The sequence below is a fragment of the Quercus robur genome, chromosome 8 (assembly GCF_932294415.1).
Source record: "Quercus robur chromosome 8, dhQueRobu3.1, whole genome shotgun sequence".
Lineage (NCBI taxonomy): Eukaryota > Viridiplantae > Streptophyta > Magnoliopsida > Fagales > Fagaceae > Quercus > Quercus robur.
The window spans coordinates 9,486,176-9,503,415 of NC_065541.1; the positions used below are offsets into that span (position 1 = coordinate 9,486,176).

General features: G+C 43.4%; 1 protein-coding gene across 1 annotated transcript; it reads right to left on the bottom strand.

Moving 5' to 3' along the window:
• Positions 1–10,727: 10,727 nt before the first annotated feature.
• LOC126694498 (65-kDa microtubule-associated protein 1-like) lies at positions 10,728–17,034 on the bottom strand. Its single transcript, XM_050390819.1, has 11 exons — positions 16,867–17,034; positions 15,884–15,933; positions 15,692–15,786; positions 15,388–15,591; positions 14,955–15,212; positions 14,643–14,858; positions 13,617–13,772; positions 13,215–13,526; positions 12,320–12,407; positions 11,431–11,579; positions 10,728–11,259 (listed from the first exon to the last, which is right to left on the bottom strand). Exons 3-11 carry the CDS (start codon positions 15,761–15,763, stop codon positions 10,951–10,953), a joined length of 1,764 nt encoding a protein of 587 aa, XP_050246776.1. The 5' UTR covers positions 15,764–15,786; positions 15,884–15,933; positions 16,867–17,034; the 3' UTR covers positions 10,728–10,950.
• Between the last annotated feature and the right edge of the window lie 206 nt (positions 17,035–17,240).

Genomic DNA, 17,240 nt, shown 5'->3' on the forward strand with positions numbered 1-17,240 from the left:
TAAGGAACGAGCCATTCTTCAGATGGCCGAACAAAATGGGGGGCGACCCATCTCGGAGGAACCAAAGCCTATACTGCACCTATCACAGGGACAAGGGGCACACCACCGAGCAGTGTAGGGTATTGAAAGATCATCTCGGGCAGTTAGTGAATGCAGGGCACCTGAAAGAGTTTGTAGCAGATTCCACTGACCGGGAGACCGAGCAGGGCGCCCAACAGAAAAGGAATCCCCTTCCACCACCCCTGGGGGTAATCAACGTCATTCATGCCGCACCGAGAGGGGCAGCAGCGGCAAGGATGGTGATGACAGTGGCTTGCGCGGAGGGAGAATCATCCAAGAGGCAAAAGAAAGTTGGACGGCTAGACATCTCGTTCGGAGAAGATGATTTCGAAGGAACCATCCAACCTCACGACGACGCTTTGGTGGTGACAGCCCGGATAGGCGGATTCTTGGTGAAGAGGGTGATGATTGATCAGGGTAGTGGGGCTGACGTTATGTACCCGGACCTCTTCGAAGGGCTCGGGTTAAAAACCCAGGATTTGGCGAAGTATAACACGCCATTGGTCTCGTTTGACGGGAGAATTGTGATTCCCGAGGGGCAAATCTCTCTCCCAGTGGACATGGAGGGCAAGGAAGTTGTAGTTACGTTCATAGTAGTCCGATCATACGCACCTTACATCGCAATCCTGGGGAGACCGTGGATTCACGCCATGGGGGCTGTTCCGTCCACCCTTCACGTGAAAGTGAAATTTCCTACTGAGTACGGAGTTGTGGAGGTAAGGGGGAATCAACAGGTGGCGAAGCAATGACTCGTAGCCGCGGTCCAGTGGGAAAAGGAACAGCTCGGCCAAGCTGAGCACGCCGAGAAAGAGACTGCATAGCAATTACAGATACCCCAGGAAAATGGGGCGGACATTGCCGAGGAGGTGCTGAAGGTAAGAATTCTCCCAGATAGTGACAAATACTTCCAGATATGTACAAGCATGAATGACCGGGAAAGGGTAGAGATGTTGTTGTTCCTATTGCAGAACATAGATGTCTTCGCGTGGAACCCGTATGAAGTGCCCGGTGTAGACCCCGAGTTCATTGTTCACAAACTCAATGTGGACCCATCGTTTCCCCCGAAAAAGCAGAAGCCGAGAAGAGCATCAAAGGAACACGTCGATGCAGTAAACCTGGAGGTCCAGCGACTGAAGGAAGCCGGGGTCATAAAAGAAATATTCTTCCCGAGATGGCTAGCAAACACTGTCGTAGTAAAGAAGAAGAGCGGTAAATGGAGAGTTTGCGTGGACTTCACCGATTTAAACAGAGCGTGTCCCAAGGATCCATTCCCGATGCCCAAGATTGATCAGCTAGTGGATGCCACGTACGGGCACCCGAGAATGAGTTTCCTGGACGCCTTCCAAGGCTACCACCAGATTGCCTTGGCACCCGAGGACCGAGAGAAGACAGCATTTATATCCCCGAAAGCAAACTATCACTACGAGGTCATGCCGTTCGGATTGAAGAATGCCGGGGCCACCTACCAGCGTATGATGACAAGGATGTTCCAGGAAAAAATTGGATGCACGGTTGAAGTTTATATCGACGACATGGTAGTAAAAAGCAGAAAAGAGTCGCTGCATACTGAAGACCTTCGGGGAGTATTCGAGATACTACGGCGACACAGGCTGCGCCTCAATGCCGAAAAGTGCACTTTCGGAGTGGGGGCTGGCAAGTTCCTGGGTTATCTGATCTCCACTCGGGGAATAGAGGCTAACCCCGACCAAATAGAGGCCGTCAATCGCCTCAAACCACCGAGCAATCCTAAGGAGGTGCAAGTGCTCACCGGGATGTTGGCCGCCCTGAACCGATTCATCTCCAATTTTGCCGATCGCTGCCGGCCATTCTATCAACTTCTGAAGAAGTGGAAGGGGTTTGAGTGGGACGAGAGCTGCGATGAAGCTTTTCGAGAACTAAAGGAATATTTGGCAAAGGCGCCGAGGTTGACGGCCCCGGAACCCGGGGAGGATCTGTTTATGTACCTTGCAGTCACCAATCATGCCGTAAGTGCTGTGTTACTAAGGGACCGGGGAGTGCAAATGCCGGTATATTACGTGAGCAAGACCTTGGTCGATGCCGAGACAAGGTACCTGCCTCTTGAAAAGTTGGTTTTGGCCTTGGTACACGCCACGAGGAAGTTACCACACTACTTCCAGGCACACACAGTGTTCGTCCTCACCGAGTATCCATTGCAGTCACTGTTGAAGAGATCCGATTTCACAGGACGGATTGCTAAATGGGGGACTCGGTTGGGATCGTTTGACATAAGATACCGACCTAGAAGCTCGGTGAAAGGGCAGGTTCTCGCTGATTTCATCGCGGAATTTACACCTAAGAATGAAGGCAAGGTAATCTGTAGTGCGGAGATTCGCCCGTGGAAGTTATTTGTGGACGGCGCGTCAAATGCTATGGGGGCCGGGGCTGGTATTGTCATAGTCACCCCTGAAGGTATGCGACTAGAACACTCCTTCAGATTGGGGTTCAAAGCCTCGAACAACGAAGCCGAATATGAAGCCCTGTTGGCCGGACTGAGGGCAGTATTGCATCTGGGCGCCAAGGACGTGGAAATCTACTCGGACTCTCGGCTAGTTATTTATCAGGTCACTGGGGACTTCGAGGCTTGGGATCCCCGAATGAAAGCTTATCTAAGTACGGCAAAGCAAATTATCGGTCAGTTTGGAACGGTAAAGATATCCCAGGTAGCCCGGTCACAAAACAGGCATGCTGACTCCCTTGCCACATTAGCCTCATCGGCTACAGAGGACACCCCGAGGCTTATCACAATTGAACTTGTAAGGGAGCCAAGCATCTGTGTGAAGACTGCTCTCGACCAGGCCGGAGTAGAGGTTGCGCAGGTGGCGGTGGCCGGACCATGCTGGATGAACCCGATCATAGACTTTCTTTCCGAAGATAAAGTTCCAGAGGATGAGGCCGAAGCCAACAAGATTCGACGAATGGCTCCCAGGTACTGGTTGTCTTCGGACCGAAAGTTGTACAGAAGGTCCTTCGCGGGCCCTTACCTCTTGTGCCTGCATCCTGAAAGAGTCAAGGAGCTTCTAACCGAGCTGCATGAAGGAGTATGCGGCGAGCATGCTGGGGGACGATCTTTAGCACACAGAGCAATGACGCAGGGGTTTTGGTGGCCACAGATGCAGAAGGACGCCGCCGAATACGTTCGGAGTTGCGAACAATGTCAAAAGCACGCCCCAATGATCCATCAGCCGGCAAGACATCTAAATCCTGTCAGCAGCCCGTGGCCATTTGCACAATGGGGGCTTGACATCCTCGAGCCATTCCCCCGAGCAACGGGGAACCGCCGTTTTGTACTGGTGGCTGTGGATTACTTCACAAAGTGGGCTGAAGCTGAAGCCTTGGCCAATATCCGGGATACTGACGTGAAAAAATTTGTGTGGAAAAACATAGTTACAAGGTTTGGGGTGCCGAATTCACTAGTGACAGACAACGGGCTACAGTTCGACAGCAACGCTTTTCGGACTTTTTGCAACGAGCTCGGCATCAAGAACAAGTATTCAACCCCGGCATACTCCCAGAGCAACGGCCAAGCTAAAGCAGTAAACAAGACTATTTTGAACGGGCTCAAGAGAAGGTTGGATGGAGCGAAAGGAAGATGGGCAGAAGAACTACCCAGTGTATTATGGGCCTACCGCACGACCCCCAGGAGATCCACGGGGGAAACCCCATTTTCTCTGGCATACGGAGCAGAAGCAGTGATACCAACCGAGGTGAGCTTATGCAGTGCACGGGTCGCCGGGTTTGACCCCGTACAGAACGCCGACCTTATGATGGAGCACTTGGATTGGCTAGAAGAATGCAGGGAGGCCGCAACCGTACGTCTTGCCGAGTATCAACAGAAGCTGGCGCAAAGGTACAACCGAAATGTAAAGACCAGGGAATTCAGTGCCGGGGAATTAGTGTTAAGAAGGGTAGTGGGGAACATGCGGGACATGGCTGCAGGGAAGCTTGCTCAGAGTTGGGAGGGACCATACAGAGTCACAGCCGTCGCAGGTGCAGGGGTCTACTACTTAGAGGACCTGGACGAGAGGCCGCTCCCCCGACCATGGAATGCCAACAACCTGAAGAAATTCTACGCGTAACCATCGATGTAAGATAAAACTTGTATTCTATTAAGATTAAGAGCATGATGAACTTTTTTGTCTGTGCTATTTTTTGACCCTGTAACCACGCCAAGAGAATCGCCAATAAAGCCTAAGGACGGAAACCTGACCCCCGGCTCGATCAATATCGCCGAGCAGGTGAAAACCTTACAAATAAATCCTAAGGACAGAAACCTGACCCTCGGCTCGATCAATATCGCCGAGCAGGTGAAAACCTTACGAATAAATCCTAAGGACAGAAACCTGACCCTCGGCTCGATCAATATCGCCGAGCAGGTGAAAACCTTACAAATAAATCCTAAGGACAGAAACCTGACCCTCGGCTCGATCAATATCGCCGAGCAGGTGAAAACCTTACAAATAAATCCTAAGGACAGAAACCTGACCCTCGGCTCGATCAATGTCACCGAGCAGGTGAGAACCTTACAATCAAATCTATAAGGACGAAAGCACAATTCTCGGTTAAACCAAATCCTGATAAAAACCTAACCCTTTTTCCAAAAACTAAGTCCAATAGCGCTCTCGAATTTCCCACAGCGCCGCACAACAGGTTTTCGGGGGTACCATTCTATTAAGCAGCCATAGCACTGGTATAATTCAAGCAAAACACAAAACAAAGATAATTTCATTCAACAAATTGGAGCGGAAGAAGAAAACGGACTACTAATTAAATAGGTAAAAGCAATTGTTCAATCACCACATCCCGGTGACATGGGCAAATAAAACCGACAAACTAAAGCAATTGTTCAATCACCACATCCCGGTGACATAGGCAAATAAAAACAAAATAAAAATAAGCTAACAAGTAAAAATAAAATCAGCTGGGAGGTTGAGTCGGTGTTGGCACTTCCTGCTGGACGGTCAGGGGAAAAGGCTGGCCCTCACCAAGAAGCTCCTGCACGGTAGGTATGCTCGTGGCCTCCATATTCTCGGGCTCGGCATGGGAGTCGATTTGCTCAACCAACTCCCTCATACTGGCCGTCTCCTCCTCGTCAAAAGCAGCCGGGGCGTCCTGGACGGCAGGTGCAGGGTTCGGAAATGGAATCTGGCCGGGGTCTCTCAGCGGCGAGTCTTCAGGAACTCCCATTGCTTGAAGAGCAGCAAACCACCCGGCCTCGAAACCCATATGCCGAGCCCGAGCCACCACCGGCTCTGCGGAGTTCTCGGCGTCGGCAAAGCCTACGTCATACCACTTTTGCTCCGCGGCCGCCAAGCCTGCCCTGAGATCGGCTATCTCGTCGGCATGGGAAGTGTTGAGGCTGAGGGCTTCGGCTAGTTTGAGTTCCGTCTCATTTTGCCTGGCCAGGAGGTCTGCACACCTTTTTTCAGCCGATGCTCGGAACTTCTCCGCGGCAGCAGCCTTCTTCTCGGCAGCCTCAGCAATCTTTGCCTTTTCCTTAGCCGTTTTTACTGCTGACTCCCACGCCCCCTTCTCGCGCTCATTTTCCTCATCAAGCTCCCGTGCCCGGGCAGCCACAATGTGAGCCAGTTGAGCGGCCTAGCAAGCACGAAGGTTAGCAAAGTGACAAAAGGAAATCTACATGGAGTAAATAGACAAAAGAATTACCGCAATGGCGTGCCACTCTAACCGGCGCCCCACGGACTCCTCGGACCCATCATCAAAGGCGTGCACGTCCTCGGGAAGTTGGAGAGCTCCGGCCAAGGTTTGGGCAATACGGCCGCCCTCGCCCTTATCCCACATCCGAACAGAGGCCGTCGATGGCAATGGCTTGCCGTCCTGAAGGAACTTTGGCTCCCACGCTGGAGCCACTTGGGAGGAGGACGCGCCCCTCGTGCCGGCTTCGGTTGGCGGCTCGCGGATAACAATTCCCCCAGTTGGTCGGGGAGGAGTCTGGACAGCGGCATCCCCTGGGCCCGTGGAATGTTGCTCGGTTACTTTCTGCTTCTTACGGGCTCGTCCGGATTACGGAGGGGGAGGAGGCTGAGACACTGGACCCCGACCCTGAGTAGGCGGGGGCTGGTTGGTCGGCCGGGCACCAGGCACGAACCGATCAAGGGTCATGACTCTCCTTGCCACCATTCTTACACTGGGCTGGATCGCTTCAGCTAGCAAGTTAGCCGCGTCTGTCACTTGCTGTTGAGGCTCGGCGGGTGGATCCTCGGGATGGGACTGCTCTTGGGCTTGGTCCCCTTGTTGTATGGCTTCGTGAGCTCTCTCTCTAAGGCGCCGAGATACCTATTCCGCGGAATCGTCTCGCAGGGGAACTAGTTCGTCCGCGGCAGTGAACCGCCGACCAAATTCCCTCGCTTCCCCGGTTGTAAGCTTCGGTGGCAAGAAATTCACGTACCGGACGTCTATGTACGATAGCAGGGGGCTGTTAACTATCAACGCCTGCTTGAAAGGCTGCCAAGTAGAGTAAACCGGTTCCACGCCGAGGATCAGGTGTGAGGCTCGGAGTTGTCCGTCCCAATGCACGTAGATCTCGGAACGGAGGACGAAGTTTAAGTCCCTGACGTGGACGGCTCTGAGGTCCTGAACAAACACTTTGCCGTCTGCAAAAGAACAGATAACGCATTAGCTTTTAACAATAAAAAAAATCTTTTTTTACTCAAACAATTATAAGAAGGGGATGATACGAACCCACTTCACGCCGTGTGAGGGGGCAAGGGATCTCCCCGGCAAACCAATTGCCGCGCACCCTGACGAACTCCCCGGCGGAGTTCCTGTTCGAATCGGGTAGGCACGATATCAGCCGTACCCGAGCATCCCTCGTCTTTAAGTAATAATTTGTGGATTTGCTCCCACAGAGGCTGTACATTTGGTTAATATCATGGTGGTCTAATTGTAAGTCAAAGGTATGGTTCAACTGGCTGACACAACTAACTACCCGGTAAAAATTGGGGGGAAGCTGGTCGGGGCACAGCCCATAGTAGGTGAGTGTGCTTATCAGGAGGGGATCTACCGGGAACCTAACCCCACCTTCTAAAATGGACATCAAAGGAAAGAAGGTTGTACCCTGCCCTCGGTGGAGTTCCATATCACTCTCATGGCAGTAAGCCACGTCCACATCATTGGGAATACTAAATTTACTCCTAAAGGTGGCCAAAGCAGCCGGGGTATCTAGAAGGTAAGAATAACCCATCTATAAAGCCTAAAACTACAAGAATGAACTCAAAGAAACAAAGCTGAAGGAACAGGAAGGGGAAGAAAGACTTACTTTGGGTTCTAAGGAGGAAAAGAACGCTGAGCAAGCAAGCGCACAGAAATGTGGTCGGCAGAGAGTAGGCACTAAAGATTAGAGGCGAAAGAAAAATGGAATGATGTTTGGAGAAGGACTATTTATAGAGCCAGAAGAAATGGGGAAAGAAGAAACGCTTAATCAAGCAATAAATGGGCACAGCCTACGAGCGACCCAACAAATGCCAAGCGTAACCGATTTGCGCGCTGCTTCGGTTCACGAACCGTCAGGCAATAATGACGACTGCGCCTGGCGCCGCGAAACGGCGCGTCTTTTGAGATGAATATTAATAAGAAGTGACAGCCAGAAATCCCAGACTAGAAGATTCCCGAGGTCAAAAGGCCCAAGCAGCTCCTTGATTCTCCTCGGCGGCCGAGTATGAATCAAGGGGGGGCTATTGTACGGCACCGAGCTTCCAAAGCCCATACTGGCCTTGGGCCCAGACCCATCTAGGCCCCGGGCCCAAGCCCATACCGGCCTTGGGCGCAGGCCCAGCAGAAAGTTCCAGTTACCTTATGCCCTTCTTGAAACTGCCTTAGAGTAAAAACAAGTTTTGGGTATTAAGTTCCCGGGGTTGACCGGTTAATCTTTCCCGGTAGAGCGCATGAGTCATATCCGGGAAGGTCATGATATGCACGGGAACGTGAGTTGCCGAACATAATCGGTGAAAATGGAACCAAGTTCCAAGATCATAAATGCTGCACCGCCCTTTCACCTAAACAACCACTTTAACCAGATAATACTGGACCTTCAGTAGCACTAACGGTGACTGTAATCATGATCTCCCCACTAACCTTGGCTATAAATAGAAGAAAGTTGGGAGAAGAAGGGGTTCAGAAAAATTGAGGGAAAACAGTCAAGTAGAGGGTACTAACTGGGTGTTACTTGGAGTCTCTCTGCCGAGAACGACCCATTGTAGGAAATACTTAAGCCCACTACAAATAAATTGTGAGCCCAAGTGACCTAAGGTCCAGAAGTCTTGCACTTGGTTCTTACATTACTATATCTTTTATTTTTACTCTTCTTATTCTCATCTTATTTTCTTTAAATTTGTTACTCTTTCACATTCTCTCATGAAAAAAATGATTATACTCTTTCGCTCCCTCTCTCTTGATTTTTTTATTCTTTCTTGCAACTCTACTTTAGGTTGATGAATCATTGTGTTTTTTATAACTCTATTTTGGTTTAATATGTTTTGGTGTTTTGTTTTAGAGTTTCCCATCACAAATAGTCTCACCCCCTCTTATAGCTTTGATTTGATTTTTATTTGAGTTAATATTTAGTTATTTTGGAAGTGAGAATTTGAATTTATATAAAAACATAATTTTGGCTATACATTTGAATGTGTCTATCAATTATTTGAGTAGTATCAAGCATAATTTTGTTATGCGTTTTGATTATCATGATAATCATTTTTAAGAAAATGAGGAATTTGGATAATTTATTTGAAACTTAAAAAGTTTAATTGTACAAAAAAAAAAGAAAAAAAAAAGGAAAACATAGTGCACTATAATATAATTTTGAAGAATATGAACCACGTCAAAAATGAATTTATCAATCAAACACACATAAAATAATATGATTATATCTATAGAAATAAAAAGATGTAAAATAATTTAGAAATTAATTAATTTTTAAGGAGAACGAATTATCTTCAACAAATTTTAAATAACAAATTATATATTATACCACAATTACAAAATAATTATCCATTCTATGACTAGTAGAAGATAATGATGATGATGTTGTTGAGTTACCAGTCGAGTAAGGTGTCTGAGGACAATGTTGTCACTTCTGTCTACAAAGCCTTTCGACAATGCTAAAAATTTTCATCTTTGCCAAGCATAAAAGTATTTCTTCTTTCTAAACTAAAATGTGAAATTGTGTGTAGTTGTCTTTGGTTGCCGATAAATTGTAGGATGGGGAGACAAAATGAGTGTGTGAAAAAGGGCAAAATTGTAACTTTGTCTATAAACCACATTTTCCTTAATATCTTCATCCTCATTTCAAACAAATTAAAACTGTGCTTGGTTGGAAAATACCACCTACCCCCACTGTTAATTTTATGGAAGTTGATTTCCAGATATTTTGAGATAATGAAATTTGCTTTTACGTGGAGATGAAAATGTCGTTCTAAGCCAGTGAAACTTTTGGAACTTTTATTGAACTACTATTTATTAGTGAAACTTTTAGTAATAATGAAGTAAAAATAAATTTCATTGGAGAACCAAAAGTTAATTACCTATATAGAAATACAAATGAGGAAGAGACTCTGAACAAGTTCTTACTTCCTTTTATAAGATGCTATTAAACACAAACATCTATTGAAATCGAATTGGTCTATGACACTGCCGCATGCCCAAGCCATTGTGCTCATTAACACGATGAAGAAAAACCTCACTAAGACATAGCCTTTTGGAATTGGACCCACGGAGTAAAACATAGATATACAATCTCACCCGTCAAAACTGTGTATCAAGTATTTTAGAAAATAACATATTAAACCCTATAATCATACCATTCATATTATTTAAGTTTGATCAAGCATAACTCGATTTTAAACCAATCGAGTTTTTCATTTTTTTTTTTTTTTTGAGAATCAATCGAATTTTTCATTGAAACTCGATTTTAAACCAATCGAGCTTTTCATTGAAACTCAATTTTAAGAAAATTAAGTTTCAAAAAAGAGGCACGAATCTATATAGTTTCAAAATAGGGGCATATTGCCAAATATTTTTTAAAAATAGGGGTCAAGGCTAGAATCACCACCATTCATGAGCATAATATGCACCTGTACACAGTAATTTTTTATTTTGATTTGATACTTACCTAGTACAATTATGGTCTAACCTATTAAATTTAAGGTTGAGTTTTTATCATAGGTTGAGTTTTTATCATTTGTTAAATAAACAAACTGCCCAAAAAGACCCATTACACTCATATGGTAGGGAAATTCTCAAATCTACGCTAATCAGTGGGCTTAAAACTTCTAAAGTATGCATGTTTTGAAGTGAAAATATTGCCAATAAGCGTTTACAAAACCCACTACAATGACTCGTAAGTCATAACACCGATTCTCAGTGAAAGAAAGCTTTGCCTGTGCTGAAGCGGTGAAGCCCAAATATAACACACTTTGCTTTAGTTCTTTTATGCAGGTAATAGATTCCTTGGTTCCTAAGGCTTGTATGGTATGCATTTGAATTCCAGTAAAGTTTATCAAGAAAGCAAGAGCAGCAGAAAATCCTCAGCACAAAAAGCATTGGCAGCTTTTATCCCCGAGCCAAATGTGTACTTAGACATCCACCATGATTGCTACAATTGATCAAAACTTGAACAGACTAGAGAAACATGATTGAAAAAGCTTCCAAATGTCAATATCACATACAAAGCTACAAGCAGTTTTGTTTTATCTCCAATTTTACTCATTGATTCATAGATCATATTCCTACAGCACAAACTAGTAAGTAAGTAGTAACAACAGTAACACGACAAAGTTGTAATCAGTAACCTACAGATCTGTCTCTCTCTCTCTCTCTCTCACTCTCACTCTCTCTATCCATCTCTTATTATCATCATGGAGAAACCGGAACTGGGTCAGAACCAGAAACGTGGGAGGCAGCATCTTCTTTTGATATAGCAACGTAGTTCACAGGGGCAACTGGTCTAGTATTATCCCGCTTTCCATCTTTTGTTGTTGACCTGGACCCATTTTGATGAGCATTAAGAGATAGCCGTCTGCTGGGGGTTCCATTGGCACCACCACCACCATTTGCACGAGGACCCACTACCTTCTTTGTGCCAGCAGGTCGAGCAGGGCTGGGCCTTGAACCAAATATAGCTTCTTGTTCTGTATTTTGCTGCTCATGGAACTTCTTCTGATCCTATAAAGCACAAAGGTTATGATCCCATTCAGTATTCGAAAGACATCATAAATGAAAAGCAGCTCTAGCTAAAAGCTTGTGCTAGGCATTACGCTGTTCAATTCAGGGTGCATGCTTGAACCAATTTCATTGTCAATCACCACTAAATCATTCCTATCAATCAAAACTTACCCTCATCTTCCGTTTCTCTTCTTCTCGTTCATGCCTGAGCATGGCATATTCCTCTAGCATGGCAAGAAGAGGAACACCATCATAAGTAAATGGTATGCCACGTTCTTCTTCCCATGCCCGAGTTTTGGTAACCAATGTCTCAACGAGTGCTGCACATCCACAAAAACTAATTAATTGAATATTCAAGGTACATAGCATTCAAGCAGAGCTCATATGGAGAAATAAATTGTTACATCTTATGCCATTTATTAGTGGCTGAAACTAGGTCTTGGAGTGCAACATATTGAGTCCACATAAAAACCTAGTTAACATCTTAAGTCAATCCGCATAATAATTTCATTTCCATCAGACCCACCAACTGATCTACATTAATTTATATAGTGAGAAGATTAAAGATATCTAGACAATAAATTCTCTTCATGATCTAATTTTAGTGTCTAACCTATCTACTCATCTAATCTACAAGCTTGTGACTGTGAGTCTTGTGATATCCCACTTAAGGTAAAATAAGGGTTTCGAACGAAATCGCTCATAAGGAAGTCTTATGACCTGCTACCAATTGCTAAATAAATTAATATGTCAGGCTCAGTAAAAGACCATGGCACATTGAGATGCACATACAGATTCTATCCATCAATGCATTTCTTTTCTTTCCTTTTCATCTCTCCTTTTGTTTTGTTTTGTTTTTTTGTTTTTATTTTTTATTTTCTTATTGCTAAGTTACATATGCACCCAATGGGTTTTAAACCCAAACCTCATCCCCACCCACATTTTTGAGAGAGAACCAGAGCTCATTGGCATCACATGCATTTCAGCTTCTGCAAAACACAAAAACTGCAAGTTCAACTGAGCCTCTATGACTCTGGTAGTACTCTGGTTCAGCATTTACCTGGAATTTTGTTCACCAAAATCCGGGCTTTTTCTGCACGCTTGAGGTTTAAGTGTGCGCCTCTGCTTGCATTGTACCTGTTTTCATCCTGTATCATCAAAGCAGTGTCAGAGTTTAAAACACCACACTCACCAATGACATAAACAAAACTTAGAGCACTCACAAGGAAGTTCACTTCTACAATATTTGCTACCTTCATTCCATAATCTTCTTCATCCACTTCCCATTAAGATCAATTTTTGCTGGTCTCTAGTCAGTGATAAACAGATGTGTTTTTTTCCTAAGAAATTCAGGACTGCATGTTTATATATTGTTAAAAAGCAGGCTATTATTCAAATGGGCCTACTGGGTGCCAGAGAATATCTGAATATCTAGAGTAAAGATATCTCAACTAAACTGGTGAAGGAACTCTTTAAACACATTTTTGATGCAAAATGAATTTGAATTTACTTTGCTGATATGGGCACTGAAGATGTCATAGCCAATTCTTTCTCAATAACTGACATTATTTAACTTTTTGCCCTTGTAACCATTCAATGACAAAATGAATTTCGCCTTATACTCTTATAGCCATTCAATAACAAAATGAATTTCTCATTCCCTTTTCACTGATCTTGACTCTGTTCTCAACAACTAAATACTATGGAAAGGCAGGGATGGGTGTAAGTATTTGGGAATGGATTGTAAGACAAATTAATCTAATTATGAATTAGTTGTAAACGTGCAAAGTCATAATGACAAATTTCAACCCCTTGAAGTCCAAAAGGGTGATTGTGTAACAAAATTATTTCAATCTCATGGTGCTATGTTGAGTGGAGGACTACATTATTGAGCTTGTTTGTCCAAATTCCAGTGGTTGAACCATAGAAAATCCAGAGAGAGAGACTATACATACCCGATTGTAGTCTTCAAGCCAACTCTCCTCTTCACAGGCTGACATCCACTTCTCAACCTTGTCCAATATATCTTTTCTGCTGAGAGCCTCATCTTTCGCATTTGCTATCTGATTATCCATGTCAGCCAGTAATTCAGCAGGTTCAACATCACCAGAGTCAATAAGTTCCATAATCTTTTCTCGAGCAGCCTCAGGATCTATTTCTATATGAGCATGGGCAAATATATCTTCAAGCTCTGTTTGCTTCTTAAAAGCAATTTCCTTCATTCTACTTGCTTTCAGTTGATCAAGCCTTTCAACTTCCACCTCAGCCTTAATAACAAATAACAATAAAATGAGTAAACAGAACCACCATCATTTATTTAATCTTACAGTTCCATGTACTTGGCAGACTTTAAATACCTGCTCGATCAAATCTAGAGCAAGGGCCCCTGGAACGGTCACTTCATCTACTGAAGCAGATATGTTGCAGGTAACATGGTCAAATAAACTCCTTTCTTCCACGGGGGTATCCATCAGATTCCACAGATCAATTAGTTGAGTTGCCAACTCTTGGAGCTGTGGAGTAGCAATAAATACCCAAGTTATATCAATTATTGGAATATGCAAACCAAGCAATTCAAAATCTAAAGCAACAAAGCATGCATAAAATATCCAGGAGCATGGAAAATAGGAGGCTGAAACATTGAAGGGAATGTACCCAGCACCCGCCTTTGACATCAAGCAAAATTCTCTATAAATGGCTATACAATGACAATTAGGATAAAACTTAGGTACAGTACCTGAGGTGTTATTCCTTAGATTCTTCTCTTAAAATTCAGTCATGTGGCTACTTAACTAAAAAATACACTTCATTCCCATGAAAAAAAATCCACATGACAGAATCTTAAAAGAGAAACCTTAGGAACAGCACCTAAGTATTATACCTAAGTCTTGCTCTGACAATTACTACTTGCTGGGAGAGAGAATGTGTGGTTTACATCCCTATGAGATGTCAAGCAATAACAAAACATTCACATGAAACTAAACAGTTTTATTCATCTCACTGAAGCAAGACGTTTACATTCTGCTAGATGTATTATGTGACAATACAATTTCTTGAAAGTATCAAGTAAAAATGGTCTAAATCACCCAAAAAAATAAATTAACTTCTAGGGAAAATCCAGAAAATCAGAAAAAGGGTCATCATGACAGATTTTATGCCTCCTTTTTTGCTGAATAAGTACAAATTTTATATATAAGGAACATTTTTCCTGAGGTACAAAAATCTACGTAAAAAATACATGTATTGCTATCGGTTGAATTTTCAAGAACTTGTGACATCTGGTAGCAGATATGGCTATGCGCAGCATCACCAAGTAACAATAATGAAAACCAAAGTGAAAAGATATAGAGAACCAAGAGAGAGAGAGACTGTAAACAAGTTACCTTGTGGAGCCTCTGCTTCTTATCTTCTTTCAGTGCTAAGACTGTCTTAGCCAGCCTAGATAGAGTATCATTGCTAATGCTTTTGGATTGGACACTTGTAGAGTCATTTAAGCTTGGATGAACCTCGGTAACAGTACTGAAGAAGTCCATTCCAAGGACAGCACAAAGATCATGGACAGTGCTCACAAATTCAAGAACCTTGTGCAACCTCTCACTCTGCCAAATAAAATAACCGATTAACAATCATGAACTCAATGCAGTTGTCAAAACAGTCATCAAGTTATGCATTATTCATTAATCTAAAAGTTTTACCTTTTCCTTTTGAAGTTCTTGAAGTTGGCCATGATATTCATCTAACCTTTTCAGGGATAGGTCAGCTTCGTCAACAGCAGGAGTCCCTGCCTGATCGCTAAGGTTCAAGGTCCCAGCAATTTCTCCACATATCTTTTGAATCTGTGACTGTACATCAGAAAACTCCTTAATTCTCTCCTCTTTTTGTTTCCACAACTGTTCAAGTGCTGGTGCTATAGCTGCAAGCTGTTCCTTGATAGTTCCTGAAGTCTTATCGGGCTGCAATTATTATTATTTTTTTGTAAGTATAATTAAACCAAATAAATTCATTGGAAAACCAGCACCATCTGTCAACATATGGTAAATTGTAGCATTGATACGCATCACCATAGAAATTACTTTCACTTCCTAAAATAATCTAGCCAATCTAAGCATGAGTTTTATAATTACTCACAATTCCAGCGAAACTTTTCTCTCCAAGGGCTGATAGAAGACTGGAAAGTTCAAGTTTGGCATCTGACAAGGCCTGAAGAAGCAGTGCTCTAGACTTTGCAGCCTGTTCAACCTTCCTCTTGTATACGTCCAAGCAATCCTGCTCTAACTGAAGAAGCATCTTGTCTCTTTCCTCATCACTTTCCCCAACCTCATCCCATATTTGCTGCAGCAAATGACAGACTGATTTGTAAGCCAATTTTCATAGACCACATACATAAGCAGTAAACACAGGCTAGCAGTCAAGATGAGGCAAACAAATGTACCTGCAGTTTCTGCAGCAAAGAACCACATGTGGTTTCTCCAAGAAGGGGATTTTGCGCATCTGTCACCGCCATTCACGTCAACACTACAACCCAACCTGCATTACAAAGAGTCTAAGGAACATAAAGCCATTTCATAATTTTTTATGCAGGATCAAGAAAGTACATAAGAAACATAAAACCAAATCTGCAAACCTTATTGACGAGCAAGAAGGACCACTTAAGTGGACAACATACACAACTGTCTGCATCAGTCATAAAGACAGAAAACTAGTCAGTAGGAATGCTCAAGAGTAAGCTTAATCACAAAGAAATTAAATAAAGGAGCCAATAAGACAGGAAACTGTACTCAACCCTTATAAAGAGATCAATGATGGCTCCAAATTGGTGATTAAAAACTTTCATTAAAGAAACACACTTATTTGTCTAATTCTGAGATTATAAATAAAAAAATTAAAACTCTTAACGCCCTTTCTTCAGCCCTCGGCGATGAAGTTCCGCACAAAAGTAAAGTTCCCAGCACAGATCACAAAAACCACATAAAACAGTACATCATTCTGGACCCAACAAAACAACAACCTCATTTCACCTGTTAGTTTAAACCTTTAAGGTGTTCATAAATTGAAGTTTCATCTTACATTGACCTCAAGAATGAAACGATCAAGTATTCCCTGATCACACAATTACCCACAAAGGACAATTTCTTTCACATTCCCACATTTTCTTATCGTCATCCACTCAAACCTACTTAGTTAACCAAGTTAAATTACACCAAATCCAAAATCACAGGCTCCATCAACCAAGAAACAAACTTTCAAGCAGAAGAAGATCTCAAGCTCAAGCAAAGTTACAACTTATTACAAACCCACCAACACAATCACTAGAAATTCACTTCAAATCCAAGCATTTACATCCCAAAACCCATATTTTCACCACCCCCAAAAGACAAAAAAGAAAACTTTATCATCAACCATTAATCACAAATCCTACATTCACACAATCAAGAACAACAAGAGCTTTTACCCAGATCTCTCTTTCTCTGTTCTGGATCAAGATAAACACGACCCAGAAACCAAAACAGCAATTAAAATAAGATTTCACAGAGTGGCACATTAAAGAGCTACATTTTGTGAGCAAAGAGTGAAAAAGTTGAGAGCTTGAGCTGAGAAAATGCTTACCCAGGTCCCAAAGATGGTTTCTTTGGAGCTAAGAGTTATTGGGGTTTGTGGGTTTCAGATCTAAGGCGCTTTGGCCTCAGTGTTTGTGAGGGACAGAGTAAAAGAGTGAGTGATAGAACTTGGTTTTTTAGAAGCCAACAAAGGACAGAGAGAAAGAGAAAGAGAGTGTGTGTGTGCAGAGAAAAAAAGGACGGACTAAGTGGGGCCCACTTTAGACTATATGTGATTGTCTGGAAAATATTTGATTCTGTGATGCCCTGTGTTTCCAGGCTTATTTACGAATATGACACTGTATCTGAGCGTGTGTGACTTTTTGTAAGGTTTGCTGCTTGCTGGTTTTGACAATTTTGACCGGTGCTGAGTAGTAGTTAGGA